This window comes from Cupressus sempervirens, chromosome 11, assembly GCF_028749045.1.
Source record: "Cupressus sempervirens isolate cs-2001-9-10 chromosome 11, ASM2874904v1, whole genome shotgun sequence".
In the NCBI taxonomy this organism is placed as follows: Eukaryota; Viridiplantae; Streptophyta; class Pinopsida; order Cupressales; family Cupressaceae; genus Cupressus; species Cupressus sempervirens.
This window is the reverse complement of record NC_143128.1, coordinates 835,754,364-835,774,697: the sequence shown is the minus strand read 5'-3', so window position 1 is coordinate 835,774,697 and position 20,334 is coordinate 835,754,364. Positions and strand designations below refer to the sequence as shown.

At 35.2% G+C, this 20,334-nt stretch overlaps 1 protein-coding gene across 1 annotated transcript in view; it reads right to left on the bottom strand.

Moving 5' to 3' along the window:
• LOC149532155 (putative sodium/metabolite cotransporter BASS5, chloroplastic) overlaps window positions 1-20,334 on the bottom strand; it is a 286,531-nt gene that overhangs the window by 137,997 nt on the left and 128,200 nt on the right. Inside the window, exons 5-6 of the mRNA XM_089811207.1 lie at window positions 17,248-17,441; window positions 16,907-17,159 (exon numbers count right to left, since the gene is read on the bottom strand). Of these exons, the coding sequence (XP_089667333.1) occupies window positions 16,907-17,159; window positions 17,248-17,441 (447 nt within the window). The remainder of the gene's footprint in view (window positions 1-16,906; window positions 17,160-17,247; window positions 17,442-20,334) is intronic.

Here is a 20,334-nt window from a genome sequence, read left to right as displayed (position 1 = left end):
CCTAGTCAATCCCTACAAATTAGGAATCTCTCCTAAATTATAGGAAACTTTTGTCTACTGCTCCAAACTACTTGGGAAGCTCATGCATGACTCTTAAAGCCCTTGGGTTGGTTCCCTCTATGCTCTGCTGGCCTATGGGAACCAGATAATAGACTAACCTTGCTAGAAATGTTGTGACTAAGGGCAGAAATTGGGGACATGACAGACTCTTGGAAGTCCATTACATATTACATATGACTTGTTTTAGCATTTGCCTCAGCCAATCTTTTCCATTTAAGTGAAAAATTGCACCCTCTAAATGCAACTGCATGTAGCATATTTGAAAAAGACATGTAAATGGGTTTCACAACTTAAGTGATCTATTTAACACATGTCTAATTGATTATTGAGTTAATATCACTTGTCAAAAATAATATAGTTCATATATCATGTGCAAATATAATTCAATAAGTAATATTTAACTTGGATGTTTTAAAATAAAACATAAAGGAAAGCTCAACATTAAATTAGAACTATATAGTGATAAAGTCACTTAAGTGAAATATTAAAAAGCAACTCAACATGAAAATATAACATAAAGAGCACTATAGTCACTTAAGTGATAAATTTAACTGATAAAATAACTTAAAAGGATAACATAAAATCATTTTAAGTAATATTTTTCAAAAATTGAATGTGAACATTAAAATATAACATCTTTATTTTAAATATGCGATTGCACCTAAAGGGTCCACTTTTTGGCACTTAAATGATCATATATTTTGACTACTAAGTCCAATAAAGCCCTAAGATATATTGAATCGAAGGGAAAACCGAAAGCAAGAGATTGGACAAAACAAAACGACTAAAAACACTAAAAAACACAAGAAAGAACATTTAAGGCCTCAAATATCAAGCATAGGCTTAATAAAATGAAAAATGGAAAGGACTTGACGAAAGCCTTCATTAAAAGGATCCATTATGCGAATTGGAGTTGATTGGTTGATCAATGTTTGCCAATTAAATAATGAATTGTCTTAAAAAAATGGGAAACCAAGTTTTGTATTGTTACCTCCATTTTGTGATGACAAAATGGAGGACAACAATGATGAGACATTTGCTCCTACAAACAAAGATGAGCACTATCAGATTAGTCCTAGCCATGACAACTCACTTTGGTGTAATGTCCCCACCATTAGGGTTACATTAGAATCCATAAAAACTATAAAAGATCGACATTATCACAATAAATCTAATTAAGTAGTTTATATCCTTAAGAAGTAATTAACATTTATAACAAATGTTCTCCACCGGAATAACCCGGATTGTGTATGACATTCCTCTAGAATGTCCTACACCAAGAACTTGGATCATTCTTGTAATGGGTCCTCCACTTGGATCTCAAGTTCAGAATTAATTCCTCATTGCAAGGGACTATCCTTACTAAATTATATTCTAATTGTATTTGGACAATAGAAGAAACCCCATCTGTGGTAAATTACTTCGTTGTTATTAACCCATGTAATGTCCTCCCTTTCTGAATTGATAAATGAGGATTTAGCCTTTGGTCTCTTTTCAAAATTATATATATTATTTAACTCTCAATTTTCCCTTTTAGTTCTCTTGTTTCTCAGTCCCGTTTGTCCAACTCTCTATGAATAGCTTCTCAGTCCTCTGATATATTGTATAAGATTGAATTCACATATGGTGACCATGCCACTGCTCTCTATTACTATTCCATCCTCCTTTTCTGAATTATTGTTATGATATAATCTGAACTGGTGATGTCACAACTCATATATTTTATTAACATTAAGTATCTTCTTATTGTTCCCTTATCACTGGTTAATCCTATGTGTAATGCTATATATTAAATTGCTGTGGTTCAATGTCTTCCTCTCTGCTGAGTTCTTAGTGATGAGTTTTGTATTTATTAATTTCACCGTCTTAATGCTCAGTGACTTTCCATATTCACATTTCATGTATCTCATCTATAAGCTGGATGTAATATAATTGATTCTCCTCTTAATCAAGACCTTCAGCAACTGATCATTTCCTAAGTATGCAGGCCCTAATTCATTTTTATCTGATGTCCCCTATTCAAACATTGCTGCGGTGTATTATCACTGTATGTATTTAATCACAACTCTCTTGGGATCGCTTGTATGTATTCTCTCCAAGTTGTTTGTTCAACATATGCTTCTTATTAGATGATGACCCAGCACTTTCTTGTTTACTCGCCATTGTTCTCTTGAACTTATTGCTGCTTCGAAATGCTTGATCTCCTTACCATCAACCGCTCTGAAGAAGATGATGGTAGGTACAGATATCGGTGGATGAATCCTTCATTCTTTTCCCGTGATTGATTATGATGGTCTCTGTTTTAATCTTATTGCTCAGTTGTGTATGTGGCTCTACGCAGTATTGCATCTCTTTTAATGTCATTAGAGTGGATGTTTTTCAACCTTAGTTCTTTCTCCTCATCCAGACATCGTACCTTGTTTATTTTTGCCGAAGATGGTCATCGGAAGATAGCCAAAGCTCTTTACGCGTTACATCCATTTGTTATCTGCGCATCTAATATCGCTGTTTATTCCCTATGCGTGCCTTGTCCCTTTTTTTCCCCCTGATCCGTACTCCTCATTTTATCTTATATCGTGTGTGCATAAAAGGGTAATGAGACACGTCGTTTGGTTGTTTCTGTTTAGTGACAGTTACTGCAGATTTATATGTTTCAGATTATAACAAATGATATATATATATATATAATATCATTAATCATGACAATATTTAATTATATAAGTTATAATATATTAGATTTATATTATTATAATTGTTTAGCTATTATATGTATCATACATTATACTATGATTCTTAGTATGTATGTTCTTGTAGCTTTTATATTTTAATAATTACTTTTTATTATTATTGTTTTATAAATTCTAATATGTATACTATCAATGTTTCTTATATTAAAGATGATATAGTGTGAGTAATGCTATTATAAGTTTATATATATATATATATATATATATATATATATATATATATATATATATATGATTAATTATTATTTATTTAATATAATCTCCAAAATAGGGGATATTACATTTGGTTAGAAGGTCCATTAGATGTGTAATGTTTCGTTGCCCTTTTGTCACAACCCTACCAGGAGACTATCAACCTTTTACCAGAGATGTCAATCAACGATGACCGTACGCTAGAACTTGATGGTAAAATGCTATTGTACGGTGACTACAATGCAGTGACAGGAGGTCGTACGGTATAATAGAAACTTTGTACAGTATGGATGGATTGGTGTACGGAGAGGGAGGTAGATGTCGTGGGGTTCTATGGCCGTACAGTGGGAGACTAAGTGGGCCATAGGGGAGAAGACTAAGTGGGCCGTACAGTGGCTTGGTGAGTTGGTTGTATGCTGAGTTCAAGGAAGGCCATACGTAGGGTGGAATTCTTGGCCGTATGGTGTGCTTGAAGGGGAATGCCTAGGCCGTACAGGTGATGGATGGAGTTGATGACAATGGAATAGTGGTAAGGGTGGTGAAACAAAGAGAATTAAAATGCAGATAACAAAGAGATTGAATTACCCAGTTACACAACAGATAATTGATCAATTTAAACACAGTGGCTTCTCCAATTTGCAAAATGAAGGTGCTCTGATTTGCCAGATCCAAGCAAAGTATCACAGGCGACGAAATAGGGTGAGGGTTGAATCCCATCGAAACCGGAAACAAGCCAAATACGGAAAATCTTTCACTTCCGAAATGGCAAAAAGCAGAGAATGCCAATAGAAATTCGCAGTACAAAAAGTATAATCAAATCGCATACCTAATGACTACCTACAAGCCGTGCTTAAATACCTGTCGAGGAAAACTTTCCGAAGGTGTACAAAGATAGCCGACGACAACACAAACAACGGAAACAAAATAAAAACAGGTCCAAGATATTTTAAATCAATTGGCCCAATAACAAAGATTTGATTAATAAACTATTTTATGACAGGGATATTACAAGATGGACGTCAAGAGTTCTTTCCTGAATGGCGCCCTACAAGAAGAGGTCTACATGACGCAACCTCCAGGTTTCAAGGTTGTTCGTAAAGAGCATTAGGTTCTCATGTAAGTGAAAGTTCTCTATGGCTTGAAGCAGGTCCCTAGGCATGATGCATGAAAACTGATTAAGTACCCCAATGATTAAGGCTTCTAGAGATCTTTAGACTCAAATTTGTACATCAAGACTACTATAATAACCTGAATTAAAAGTATAGCTCCACCAATCATCAATTTTCTTTTATAATCAATAGCTTGACATTTCGTCAAACACTTGGCACACAACTTTGCTTAAAACTGTATGTGATGTTTGGTATGTATTTGTTTATTTTTTTCAAGAATATATGCTTTCGATATTTTGGAATGAAATAAGCCCAAATGTAGTACTGAAAAGATGTAATGAAAAATTCAGCAGATATAAACAACTCACAATAACAAGCTCAATTCTTAGAACTGATCTGCAATTATTAATTCCCAAATTCAGCATACAATGATTATTTAAATACAATATGAGTTTGATTGGAACCTGAATAATGTGAATAGCAGCAGACAGCCAATGATTTGCATGAATGCAGCCTCATAAACTATGACATTTGATCCCACCAAATTGAGCCTTTAATGCACATTCTTGACTAGAGTGGTAGTGTCATAACAGTGAGAACCAATATCAAAAACTGGTGAATTCTGCAAGAAGAATTTGTCCAGCTCCAACACCCAATGACCAGTATGATATAGGCCTTGAATGTGGTTCAATGCTTTCAGGAAAACACAGCAATCACAAAATATGTTGGTGCTAAAACAAGCAGCCTGATAGGGCAAATTTATCTCTCAATATGCAGATTATTCTTCTCAGATAATCACCCAGACTGGCAGCCACATAGATGCCCAAACAAGAGGTAATAATGGCACTTACACAGCCACCAGTTCACCCAAATTTCCAGGAGATATATCGCTCCATAACTGCCACCAAATCAGACGCCCAGTAACAACTATAAGAAGATGCACAAACCCTTAATTCAACAAGTTGCGACTGTGTGAATATAATAGCAGGAAAACCTCAAGCCGAAATGATTTTATGGCCTTCCATTCATAATAACAACAGTCAGTTAGCTGCAACAAATTCACAAATCAAATCTCAAGTGTTCGCCCAAATCATATGAAGCAACCAAACCCAATCCACTATATTTTCAGCAGTGATTTGGAAAATCAATTTCAACTCCAAACCCACAGTAATAAATTGCTTCTCAAGCCACATATGAAAGACAATATGAGAAGACAATAATGATACTCAAATATAATTCACAATACCTCAGCTGTGAATTATTGGGCACTTCTCAATTCCAAGCCCTTATACTACAGCAAGGGCAAAGAAATCTGCAAACTCATAAACTCTTCGTAGGCAACAAAAGAAAATAATCAATCAGATGCTTTACTCATCAAATGGGCTCATATTTATAATCTCCAAATGACACAAAGTTTTCCAAATGAACTTCATTTAAGAAGCTTCCCACACACAACATTAAAACATAATAAAGTGTCATTATAAACTAATTTATTAATTGCTTTTGGCTCAAAAAATTACCTTTTCCACCATAACTTCAAATTTTGACATGTAAGGCCACTGTTTCTTGTTCCCATGATTTAAAACTTTTCATCCTAGTTCCAATGAGCTATGATACTGAGATGACCAACCAACAACACCAACAAAAAATAGCAACCTCAACGTATTTAGATGAATAATAATAATAATTCACCCATCTTGCGAAAACAACTGAAAAAGCATCAGAATCAAAATATGACAACACCAAAGTGATCCCAATGATGAAAGAAGATGAATGAACCTGACGGGGTGACTTACTATAAATAGACGCTCCCTCCAAGATTCTTGGAGCCCAAACTGGTCCAACTCCTCTGACTCAACTTAGCTCATTGGAACCAATAGATTGACTTACTATAAATAGTAAGTCCCTCAAAAGGAGCCAAAAACACACCATAGGCTGCTGGAAAGCCTATCACAATTGGGACCCTCAAATCCTAACGTCAGTTCACGAGGGTCGTGATGGTGAACTGACCTGACCAACTACAAGAACCTGCTACAAATGGGGACATTACAACTACTGACAAGGACATCATCTTTCTGGTCATTTATGTGGATGATTTGATCATCACAGGCAATTTGACACCTTTGATTTAGGGAATAAAACATATTTTATGCTAGTCCTTTGATACAACTAATCTCGAGCTAATGCAATATTGCCTACGTGTTCAGGTTTGGTAGCAGTCTTTTGGTATAATCATTTTGCAGTCCAAATAAGCTAGAGCTCTATTAGAGAAATTTTGTATGCAAGATTGCAAGCCCGCATCCACACCCATGGAGAAAATTCTTAAGTTATCAGCCAAGTCTGATTCTCCTCTTATTGATGATACAACATACAAGCAACTAGTAGGTAGCCTCATCTACCTCTCTCCTACTAGACCTAATATCAGCTTCGTAGTCAACTACATCTCATGTTTTATGACAACTCCTAAGGCTGATCATTGGATGGCAGCAAAGCGCATGCTTCGTTATGTGAAGGGCATTACAAACTTTACTCTCAGAGTTCTAATAATCCTAGACTGAGTGGGATCATAGATTCAAATTGGGCAAGTTTTGTTGACGATAAAATGTCAACTTCTAGATATGTGTTCAATTTGGGATACGGTGCCGTCACACGGACCAATAAGAAGTCACAAGTAGTTTCTCTCTCCTCTATAGAGGCTGAATATAGAGGGGCATTCAAGGCATGTTGTGAAATTGTTTGGCTTCGTCGAATGCTTGGGGATATGTAGATGTCACTAATAGAATTGACCAATTTGTTTGTTGATAACGAAGGCATTATCAAATTAGCATAGAATCCAATCTTCCATAAATGAACCAAGCATGTGGATGTTCACTATCACTACATACGACAGTTGGTTGAAGACGGGACGATAGCCTTGCATTATGTTCCTACTGCAGATCAGGCTAGAAACATTCTCATCAAGTCTCTTGGTCCTAATAAGTTTATCAAATTCAGAGAACAACTTGGTGGCGTGGATAGATTAACCATTAAGGGAGGGTATTACGATTAGTGTTACAAGACTCTGCGAGGCCATCAAAACAAGGCAAATTGCCTCAGGACTCAGATTCGGCCGAGTCCTAGCTGAGTCTTGGCTGGCTTGGCTGACTCACCAAGTCCTGTCAACTTGACTCGGCCAGTGGGCAGTGTTTGGAAAAGACAAAAAAAAAAAATTTTAATGTTTTTTTTGGTATGTTAAGCATGTGTAAGACCTAAAAAGGTCATTCTATCACTTGCAAATACAAAGAATAGAGAAATAAGAGTTGAGGGAAGAGTATTGGGGTTTTGAGTGATGGATTAAAAAATCAGTTGGCTCTCATCTATCGGTTTTTGATTGTTTGTGCCACTTTGTAGCTCACATATAAGCATTGAGAGGAGTTGAAAGAAGCATTTGGAGGAGGTTTCTTCAAACTTGGGTTACATTTTTATTTCTAGAGCAAATTTGAAGAGGTAATGCAATTGGAGTATCTTGAGCCAACCATCTAGTGCTTAAGGATGCGAACACAATTGGAGTATGTTTGAGCATATACACTCGAAGAGGCGCAACAAGTTGGCAGCAAAAAAGTTCAGTGATCTCTTTTTTGTTCACTACAACCTTCGCTTCCGCCACCAATAGATTTTGGGCACCAACACATCTCCCATTGTTTTAGAAAAGGTTGATATACAAGCAAGGTGGAACACTGAGGTTGATGATCCTATCTTCAATGATGAAAACTTAGAGTGGGTTGATCAGGTGGATCGAGAGGCAAAGGCAGTGGAGGAGGCTAGAACACAAAGAGACCCAGTGCAGGACCCTGAGGACGAGAGTGATGGATCTGACTCTGATGATGAGGATTATGAGGATGAGTATGCGTGATGTCCCCTTCTAGCTAGATACTTTGGTTTAGCTGTGATTTAGCCTATTATTGGACCCTCGTATTCAGGGGATTGATTCATCTCCAACATTCAGGAATTTATGGATGTGGCTTTCATTTGATATCATATGGACTCCTTTTGCCATACTTACTATGTATAGTAAGGAATAATAAAGATGGACCCTTTCTATTTTTAGAAAGTGTGTTTGGTCACATGGGGAATTATGAGGAGATATTCCTATTTGAGATGGCATAGCAATCAGACAAGTATTTCAAGAGATATTAAAGTTTAAGTGACTCAAGTGATTTATTTAAATATTTTAATGTTATTTTAAAGTTATAAAGTAACTATATAATGATAAAGTCACTTTAATATTAGAAGTGTGAATATATCTTTTATCCCACATTGGTCAGTAAAGTGACTAAGCTCTCATAAGAAAAGAATAAAAAGGGACTTAGGAGCTCATTCTCATTATGGTGAGGGAATTAATATTTATTTCATATAAATTTGGGAGAAGCAAAGGGTTTCTGATTCCAGTTAGCCATTTGAAAGTGTCGTGACCTGAAAATGACATACAAATCAATCTATTTTAATGCATTTATAACATGATTAAAGTTATAGAAACATTGTCCATGCTAATAAATATATAAGATATATTATTGTTATAAATAAAATAATATATATATACATAGTTGAAATATAAATTACAATGAAAATCGAAATATAATGGTTAACATAGATTAACATTAGTGAATCTGTTATTAAATAATAATAAGGATTAAGAAACTGAAAGAGTGTGACTAAGAGTCACAACCAGACCTTGACAAATGTATTTGAAAAGTCATATTTGAACAAAAGAGGGAATAAAATATGAAGAGGGAGGAAGAAATAACTTCATTGGCATGACAACTCAATCAACAAAGTCAACATCAAAGATGATTCAATGAAACATTGACAAAGGTAGAGAAACAAGAATTTAGAAGATATCTCGTATCTCCGTCAGATATTATTTAGAGGCGGAAAATGATTACTAGTTAAAAGGACAAGTATCAAAACATTATATCCTCCGTGTGAGGGAATGACATTAGAAGAAGTGTCCCATCGATGGACAAACACAAATCGAATAAAGCCTAGGCATATAGTAAGACATCGATGGCATAGACAAGCAAACCCTCCACATAGATAACAAACACCCAAAGCACGGGACAGTGTGGCAAGGCAGGAGTTGCACGATGTCCATATTATAGATGGAGGCAGAAGTTGTGCAGGAGAATATTTGCACAGTGTCTGAAGCTGTGAGAGCACTTGAAACATTACCAAGTATAGAATAGACCAACGTTGGAGGGACACATACAAAAACGACAAAGTCACCAGCCGGGCCAAACGCAAAACACCACTCTTAAGGTTACGAGGAACTACTCGCATGGGAAGGAAGTTGAGCATTAGCAATATAAGAAGACAATAATCAGTCAAGTCAAAATGCCCACATCGTGTTCACTTTGGAAGATTGAGATAAAACGACATTTTGATCATCTTCAAACAACATAAACATAGAGGGCCATAGAACCCGATACCCACTAGATAGGCAACACGTCAATAAATAACAAAGAATTAGTGGATAAATTTGGGGGTTGATCAAACAATTATTGAAGGATCACCGGCCAAGTGAGATGGGGGATTATTAGAACAATTCATCCACACACTGGAACAAGCAGTGATCCAAGAGGAAGATATTGAAGACTAGAACAGCTAAGATTACAATAAATAATGAAGTATGGAGATATCATAACGTATATATTGAGACTAGGGAAGTAGGATTGCTATTAGAGATGGACAATTGAGAGTTAAAATAATGAGAAGTTTCCATTAAGTATGAAATTAAGATAACTAGAGGTATAAATGAATAAGAATTTTTAGTTCAAAGAGAGAATGATTATTATAAGATCAAGCTCTCTTAAAGAGAAATCAAAGACTAGAGGGCATTCATTTAGAATGCCGAGTTTCTCTAAAGGAGAACTCAAGACCCAGAGGGCATTCTAAGTCGAATGTCGGATTTCCAAAATGGAATCCAAAGAGGGATGTATAGAGGATCCATTAGAGGCAATATATATTGTAGTGGTCAAACATATACATATGTCAGAGACAAGAGACTTGGTAGAGGCGGGATCTCTACCAAGTAGTGTTACCAGAGATCCCAAAGAGGCCTAAGGGAGAAGCTCTTTCTATGACAATTACCTAATTGAGACGTAGTTCTCTCACCAAAGGGTTGGGTGATTGGAGAAAGAATGGGTGATTGGAGAAAGGATCTCTTCCGAAGGATTAAGATGGGTAGCTTTGGTAGTATTTTGCAGCTTCTTCAATGAATGTCAGCTACAGCAAACTGCATTCTTTGCCAGTGCATATCAGTTTATAGCCTATGTCTACGAAACAAAATCGGGTTTTTATTTGGTTGTAACACTTGCTTTTCACTATCATTTTCATCGAAAAAATAAGTATTTATTGTACTTGTCATTTTATAGTGAAATCAATACAAGTTGCAGCTGTTGTTTTATTTGTTTCAGAATTTCATAATTATATGGTATTTGTTTCTAAAACCCCTTGAGAATTCCAAAAATACTATAAACTTGAAAAAACAAAAATTGAGATAAACAATTTCAATAGTAGAGATCAATCAGGGTTCTTACAGTATGAGGATGAGGAGGATGATCATGATGAGCATGTCACTAAGGTTCAACCTTAGACACACGAAGAGAGGATGGCTCTAGAGTATTTCATGACCTATCTTAAGTGTACTCGTAGGAACACACAGGCTACTATGAGCCTTTCTTTTGATATATGTTTTGAACTTTTGATTCCATGGATATTGCAGACATTTGACAATTACACTATATTTTGGATTTCTATTATGTTATTCAGTTTAACTTTAAGTAATTTCTTTCAAAAATTCGCATTTATACTTACATGATCTATGAAAAGTTGTATATGTGTGCAAAGTAGCTTCTATTTATCTCAATTATTGTGTATTGGATGTTAATTGGCCAAATCATACATGAAGAAAACTTAAATCCTTAAAAATCTTTGAATTTCATGGTTTTTTTTTTTACTTGTCAAGTCCTTGCCGAGTCCGGCCGCTGAGACTGAGTCCAAGTCCAATTTGGGTTTGATCGAGTCCGAACAGAGTTTGAGGCTAGTAACACTGATTACGATAATAGATAGTTTCTATTATTATCTATTATTATTAATGGTTATCTATTTGTAATCTATTGTAAATATTAGAATGTTTCTAGTATTTAGTTAGTTGTTAGTTAGCTGTTAGCTAGAATAGAAAGTTTCTATTCTTTACAATTGTTTCCTAAGGAAACGTCATTTATACATTTGTATATATTGATCTATTGATCACTATTAATAACAAGCTAGTATTTTACCAATTACTTTGTAATGTCAAGCCCTAGACAAATGTTTCATAATCTTCAGCTTGACTAAATACTTCAATCCCTTGTCTTTATAAATAATGAATAATATTCAAGGGCTCACATTAAATATATCAACTCTATATAGAATAATTCTTACTACCAACAAATATACATCAAGCCAAGTTGGTTAACAAAGTAATTTCATGAAAGATATAAACCTTATTTCCTCCCTTCGGTTATTTCACAAATAATAATACACCCAAATAGAACACGCCAAAGCTATGTGCCTTTAATATGAAATACCTTTTCTTTCTCTGAATTTTTCTTCCAGAGAACTTCACAAATTAGCACCTGTTTGAACTCCTTTGTGAATTCATTCCTTAAAAGAACTAGGGTTTTGTCCAACCCTTCTAATAATCTGCTGAAGGTTTGCATCATCGGAGATTTAGCAATCAATTCCAATAATAATTTGAATATGACAAATGCATTCCAAAACCCTCCTTTTATAACAATTTGGTGAATTTTCTCGAGTCTCCATGCATGGTGCAGCTTCGTGAATAAGCTGGCGAGCTTAATTAAATGAAGTGACTTTATTCTATAATTTTGTCTTAGTCACTTTTTAATTAAATTAATTAAAATAAAGTCATCCAGTTAATTTTTAATTTATTTGGAAATTTGAACAACTTTAGAATAATTAATTGTATTTATTTATTTTATCAGAATTTGGGGACATTACATGCTCACCATAAAGATGAACCAGAATCAGGAGATTCGTTGCTATTCAAGAAAGTATTGTTATAGAAGTAAGTGTTGCAGATTGATTATTGTGGTATGGATAATCTTGTAGCCACAAAGATGGTAGACAGGTTAGGCCTCAAGAAAACTAAACACCCTACACCATATATAGTTTCTTAGTTACAAAAAGGGCACTAAATATTGGTTGATGAACAAGCTTTTGTTGAATTTCATATTGGTAGCTATATAGATAGTGTGTTATGTGATGTAACACCTATGGATGTATGGCATGTATTGCTTGGTAGACCTTAGCAGTTTGATAAGAAGGCCATGCATGATGGAAGAGACAATTTGTGTACCTTTGAGAAGGAGACAGTTAAGCATACCTTAAAGCTTATGCAAGAACAAGAAGAGGGAAGCAGTAGCAGTAGAAACATTAAGGCAATGGCGGTAAGTGGTTGATATGAAGAATGAAGACAGAGATTTTGCTTTGGTGTTTAAATCTGAAATTGTACTCACCACTACAAAACCAGATGATTGCCTAAAGAGATAAACGAAATCTCGGAGCAGCACAAGGACATTGTAGCAAATGCTTTGCCCAATGAGTTGCCTTCTATGAGGAGTATTAGTCACCGTATGGATCAGGTTTTAGGGACTAGCCTTCCAAATAAGGATGCATATAGACTGACCCCAAAAGAGAAAGAGGAGATTAGGAAGCAAGTGGAAGAACTACTTAAGAAAGGTTTGATAAGGGAAAGTCTTAGTCCTCGTGCTGTTCCTACTGCTTTAGCGCCTAAGAAAGGAGGTGAGTGTGTACTGATTCTAGAACTATTAATGAGATATCTATTAGATATTGATTTCCTAATCCTAGGATTGCAGATTAAGTGGCTCTATATTTTTCTAAAATGGATCTGAAAAGTGGTTAACATTAGATTAGAATCAGACCCAGAGATGACTGGAAAATAATGTCTGAAACTAATGATGGATTTGGACTTTCTAGTGCATCCAATGCTATGAGGTTTATGAATGAGGTTTTGAAACCATTCCTATGAAATTTATGATAGTATATCTCGATGACATTTTGATGTTCAGCAAGTCAAAGGTGGAACATCTCAAGCATTCACAGATGGTTATGAGGTTGCATGAGGAAAAGTTGCAGATCAATCATTAGAGATGTGTGTTTTGTAGACTGAACTGATTTACTTTTGTGTTGTCCAAGGATGGATTGAAAATGGATAGAGAGAAGGTTCAAGCCATTGTTGATTGGCCAACACCAAGAAGTGCAATGGAGATAAGAAGTTTCAATGGCCTTGCTAGTTTTAACAGAAAATTTATAAAGAATTTCAGTCATGTTGTTGCTCCTATTCTTGAAACTTTTATGGGAAATAAAAGGCGGTTTGAATGGACACATAAGGCTGAGGAAATTTTCAGATTTCTTAAGCAAAAGGTGAATGATCAGTCCATTCTTGCTTTCCCCTATTTTGATAAGGTTTTCCAAGTTGAGTGTAATGCAAGTGGATTGGCTATAGGGATTGTCCTTAGTCAAGAAAGTAAACCAGTGTAAGATGACCAAGGCTAAAAAGAAATACTCTATTTATGATCTTGAATTTTATGTCTTAGTTCAATCACCAAAAAAGCGAAGGCATTACTTGCTGTCCAAGGAGTTTGTAGCATATCCAGACAATCATGCTTTAAAATTCATTAACAGCCAACAAAAATTAAATCAAAGGCATGCTAAATGGGTAGAATATCTTCAACGTTTCAAATTTGTATTGAAGCACAAAAGTGGTCAAATGAATAAGGTTGCTGATGTGTGAAGTAGAAAGAGTTTATCGTTGCAAGAAACTCAAACTAACAATATTGGCTTTGAGAGTTTGACAGAGTTATATGTAGATGATGCAGATTTCAAGGAAGCATTTGAATCTTGCAGCAATCCTATTAGCAGGGATAGAGGACCATGGATGGATTATATGCTACAAGAGGGTTTGTTATTCAAAGGAAACAAACTGTACATACATAGAGGTTCTATGAGAGATAATTTATTGAAAGAAAAGCATTGTGGCAACCTTGCTGGCCATTTTGGACAGGATAAAACTTATTTACAGCTAAGCACTTATTACTATTGGCCAAAGATGCAAACTGATGTCAACAGATATGTGGAAAGATATAGAGTTTGTCAACATGCCAAAGGAAGAAGTCAGAATGTTGAGTTGTATCAGTCACTACCGGTTCCAGCTAGACCATGGGACTCTGTAAGTATGGATTTTCTTTTGGGATAGCCTCCAACTCAGAGAGACAATTATTCAATCTTTGTGGTTGTGGATAGATTTTCGAAAATAGTTCATTTTATACCATGTATGAATGGTAGTGACACTATTAACATTACAAATTTGTTTTTCGAAGAAGTGGTGAGATTGTACAGTACTCCAATTAGTATTATCTCTGATCAGGATACTAAAATTGTGGAATATTTTGGAAGAACTTTGAGGAAGAAATTAGGGACAAATCTGAGTTTCAGCTCAGCTTACCATCCCAAAACGGATGGCCAAATGGAGGTTGCTAATAGAAGTCTTGGAAACATGTTGAGATATCTTGTTGGCAACTTGGCAGTACACCTGGAAATTGGGATTTGGCTTTAGCCCAAGCGGAATTTTCATATAATGGTTCTCCAAATAAGAGAACATGTTTTGGCCCATTCTCCATTGTGTACGGTATGCATCCAAGGGGGTATTTGAAATTAAAGATCTTGGAGGTTTGGAGAAAAGAAACACACATAGAGAAGAATTTTCTGCAACTATCGGTGAACTTCATGAACAAGTGAAGATGAACACAGAAGAGAACAATCAACATTATAAGCAACATGCTGATAAGCAGCAGAGAGATCTGTGTTTCAGATTGGTGATATTTTCACCTTAGGAAGGAGAGGTTTCCAAAAGGTGAATATAGTAAACTGAAAATGAAGTAGGATCCTGCAAGATTCTTAGTCAATGCTTACAAAATAGCCCTACCTTCAAACTTGGGCATTTCTCCAATCTTCAATGTGGCGGACTTGTACCCTTACAAACGGGATGGAGAAGAGGTGCAGCAGAGGCTGAGTTATCATTCTCCAAAGAGCAGCAGGGAACCACCTCACATCTGCTTGAGATAGAATGCATTCTAGATCAACAGCTATTGAAGAATACCCAGGGACAAGAACACTTCCAGTATCTAGTTAAGTTGCTAAATCAACCATTGGAGGATGCTTCATTGGTTACTGAACCAAATAGTATCCAATCGGGCCATTCAGTGGTCGAACTTGTCAGCAAGACCTGGTGAATCTTTTAATACCTGGGGATCTAATGCAGAGGAGCATCATGCTCCCAGAATTTTGGTTTTATTTTTATTTTTTTTGGTTTTATTGTTTGAAACTTTGATGTTCTTTCATGCCTATTTACGTTTTGTTAGTGTACAGATTCGAATTCCCAATTTCCTTTCGCCATGAATTTCTATCTTCCTATCACTGGTTAGCAATCTGTTTCGGAAAGAAGTTAATGGGTATAAGAACTGAACAATGGGCGGTCGCCAGTTGTGGGAAGCTAATCCCTTCATAATGATTGAAGACCGTTAGTGAGGGGGTAGGCTTGTGAGGGAGGCTGTTCTTCATTGAAAGAAGAGCATGTATAAATAAGGGTGAGGCAAAGTGATTGTTTGGAAAGACTGGTAGAGTTTTGCTGATTTGGCAGGAAAGATTGACATTAACATTAAGTAGTGGAAAAGAGTCAGGTGGAATTGAATTGGTCCTTGAACGACCCTTTTGTCATTGCAATTGTTTTCATATTTGGAATAATGAAATATAGTCTTGTGCCCCATTTTGACTTATCCCTGTCACATTTTGAATCTCTGAAATAACAATCCATTTGCATTCTGTAGGATCTCTGTGTAGCTTATCTATTTGTTTGTTGTACTACCGTGCTATTGAAGATCAATGAGAACTTTGTTAACCAGAGTTTATTTTACCAGTCATTTCTTTGTCTAATTTAAAACTCTGTTTTCTGTGAAATCCTCTGTTCTCTGTTCTGACTGCAGGGCTGCTATCAAAAGTGCAGCCATGATGAAGAGGTGTGACTCTCCTCCACACTGGAATATATATATGGGGGAGAATGTTTCATTTGAGGAGGACATCCAAGAAAGCAATTTGGGGAAAATATATTTCTCAAAGGCAACAATGAAAAGTAGTTACTCGATTCTAGTGAAAAGTGTGATCCTTTCACCAATAAAGTATAAAGGAGATTTCATTCTAAGCAAAAAAAGGAGCAACGATAAAAGAGTATTATTCAGATTTTGAATAGCAGACAGAATAGAAGAATTCCATTTGATAAAGGAGATTGATCTAAGAGATCAACCTAATATGAGAAATCAAACTTCAAATATTTATACAGCTTATCTCATCTATTCGAGTGAGAATTGCATCTCTAATTGCATTTTTCTCCTGTTTCATTTTGAATTTGTGAATGGCAGGCAATGTACAAGGTTATTGCGAAAGGGGACATTACAACTCTGCAAACCCCCTTCTCTCTCTGTATGTATATATATATATATATATATAATTTAGGTTTGAATAGACCTTTTATGGAGACACTAAAGCATCACTAACATCTTAATCCAAAAAAAACAATTTCTACAATGAATATTAAGATAGTAAAATTCAACTCAAAAGTTATAATCAGCAGAATGATTGATTTGTTTTCATTTGTTGGGGTCTAATGAGATATATGCATACTTGTTCAGAAGCAACCCTGCTGCAATAGGGGCAACTACAATTTGCATAATACTGCCCATCATTCCTTTTACATCAACAGGAAGTTGCTTGCCTAGCAACAGAAGTGTAAGCATTGGTGTAGCAATAACGGCTGAAGCAGTTGACAAAGCTGTCATGACTATGCTCAAAGGAGCCATGGTAGGCGCAGTCAGAAATGTTGCATAATTTGAAAGTTGAGCCCCACTGACACATGATATCAGAATTATTCCTGCACCTGTAGATACAAATCCATGTCTGATTATTAACTCCTAAAAGTTTTTAAAAGCACAAGATTCAAATATTGTCCATCAAAAACTCTATACCAATGGCTTCCGGAAGATGGAAAATGTTCACTGCAATATTTCCAACAGAAACACCAAGTAAGGGCTTTATGATGAATTGTCCAACGCAGCCAGAGGCAATAACTCTTGGTTGCTTGATGGCAAGGATGAAGTCTTTTGCACTTGAATTAATACCAACAGCAAACATCAAAAAGCCAAGTGCAGGAGCATAATACCTGAAACATGATACAAAACACAATCTTTATCTGTAATATTAATAAGTTTGATGCATTTTGAGAGATCTTCATTTAGGAGAAAAAATAACTAGCCTAGAATTTGGCTAATCCCAACTTTATGCAAAATCATGAAAACTTACATGTTCTTTATGCTATTTTTAAAAAAATGTAACACACTTATTTAGGTAAACTAAGGGTTGTATTGAGCCTCCTTCCCATAAAAAGTCAATCAATGGCTGGCAAAAACTGAAACTTTTAAATTGACTATCTTATTGAAACCAAATAATGATAGATAATAACATATAACTTTGATATAACCATATTGGAAATTGAATCTCGAGAATGTAAAGTTTCTGCAAATTCTGATTGGAAATGTTCAGTAAAATCTGCAACAGACTCTTGTCCTAAGGTATATGCCTTTATGAAGATTTTATGTCTGTTCTCGATTGCTGAGAATGATCTTCCTGTTAATCTGAATATAGAAGAAGTTGTGGCCTTTACTTATGATCTAAATATATATATATATATATATATATATATATATATGCAATAAATCGATAGGATTGTATTGCTTGAAGAAGCAGACTTAATTGTAATTGTGTGTTCTTCAATCTGCAATACTAACCTTCCTATATACCTGACTAAAGGTCATAACACTCCAAAGGACATGTCTCTTACCTAGGTCTATACATATGCCTCTTCCTTAAATCGGCAACTTACAAGTTTTAGTTATAATTAAATACTAACTAACACATAGTGATTAGTTTAGTTTTACTGTCACATAATACTTCTACAAAGTCACCGTTTCATACTCGGAATAATATATAAGGCCATACATAGTATATATATAGGTTTAGAAGAATAAGTGCGAACTGCATTTCCAGACTTGTAGGTTATCAGGTTATATTCTTAACACTCCCTCTTAACCTGATAATCATATGGAGAGATATCCTATCTAGCAACATCAATACAGATGAATAAGCAAGAATTAATACTCTATATCTATCTGTATCTTCTTAGTATTAGGTATCATAACACATGATACAAAGTCATATTACTAAACCTATGATATGACAAATCACTGTTGCTAGTGATTATATATAGGATAAATTTCCAAGTTGTGACTCATAGAAACTGGTATTTCTATATCACAACAAGATACTGAGTTTATAATCTACCAGAAAACAGGATAAACCTGGAGAATATTAAAATTCTCCCTTTATCCAAATTGTGACTCTTAAACATAGTAATGTCTACATCACAATATGATCTTGAACTCATATAGATCTTACAGTAGAACTCTACTATTTAGCACATTATCTAAGGGATCATCACCTCTCATAATGTTTTTTATACATGTGTTCATCATTTCAGAGATTGTCGCCTCTAAAATAATGAATACAAATGGTGGAGCCCATACAGTCAATAGCCTGACAAAAAGATTTATTTTACTAATAATTTGAAAAATACAAATGAATTACAATTCAACCATACCAAGTATTCTCCTGAAGTGGTCTATCTTTACTCTAGATAGAGGTTTGGTGAGAATATCCGTTGTCTGATTTGCAGTGCAAATGTCTTCTAATTTTACAGAATTCCTGTCTACCATATCTCTTACATAATGGTAAGGAATTTCAATATGTTTGGACCTATCGTGAAACACTGGATTCACTAAAAGCTTGATGGAACTTTGATTGTCACAATGAATAATCGTAGGATTCATAGCTTGTCCAAATAATCCTACAAATAACTTCCTTAGCCAAACTGCTTCTCGAGAGGCCATTGTTGCTGCAATGTATTCAACTTCTATGGAGCTCTGAGCTACTGAAGACTGCTTTCTGCATATCCAAAATATCATAGCTGATCCTAAACTAAAACATCCTGAAGTACTTTTTCTATCTTTAACACTTCCACCCCAATCTGAGTCGGTGAATCCATGTAAGTCTAAAGCAACTTTCTCATATTTGAGTCCAAAATTAAGAGTGTCTTGTAAGTATCTCATAATGTGTTTAACTGCAACTAGGTGAATCTTCTTTGATTCACACATAAATTGACTTAAAGCATTAACTGCATAGCAAATATCCGGTTTTGTATTTACTAAGTACATAAGGGACCCAATCATCTGTCTGCAGAGAGTAGAATCTATGGAAGGTGATTCTACTGCTACTTCCTTAAGTTTATGTAGATTAGTCTCCATTGGAAAAGACATAGGTTTGCCATTCCACATTCCAAATCTCTTCAAAATGTTTGATGTATACTTTCCTTGATTAAGTACGATACTGTCAGAATTCTACCATACTTCCAATCCTAGGAAGTAATAAAGGAGTCCCAAATCTTTCATTTTGAATTCTTTAGTTAGATCTTTCTTGCATTGATCTATGAGATGATCATCACCTGTTATTAGTAAATCATCAACATATAGTATCAGAATTATCATATCATCTTTATCTCTTTTATAATATAAATTTGGATCAACTTCATTCTTGGAGAATCCTAAGCTGGTGAGATACTTATCAATTCTTTCATACCAGACCCTAGAAGCCTGTTTAGGCCCATAGAGAGCTTTCTTGAGCCTGCAAACAAAAGCATTAGGATCATAAGTTTCAAATCCTTCAAGTTGCTCGAGATATACTTCTTCTGAAATCTTTCCATTTAGGAATGTTGTTTTTACATCCATTTGATGCACCTTCCATCCCTTTGATGCGGCAATTGCTAAGAATGCTCTTACGGAGGTATATCTAGCAATAGGAGCAAAGGTTTCTTCATAATCAATCCCTTCTTTCTTAGAAAATCCTCTAGCTACAAATCTGGCTTTATACTTCTCAATACTACCGTTAGCAACATATTTTATTTTAAATATCCACTTGGAAGAAACAATAGATTTTCCTTTAGG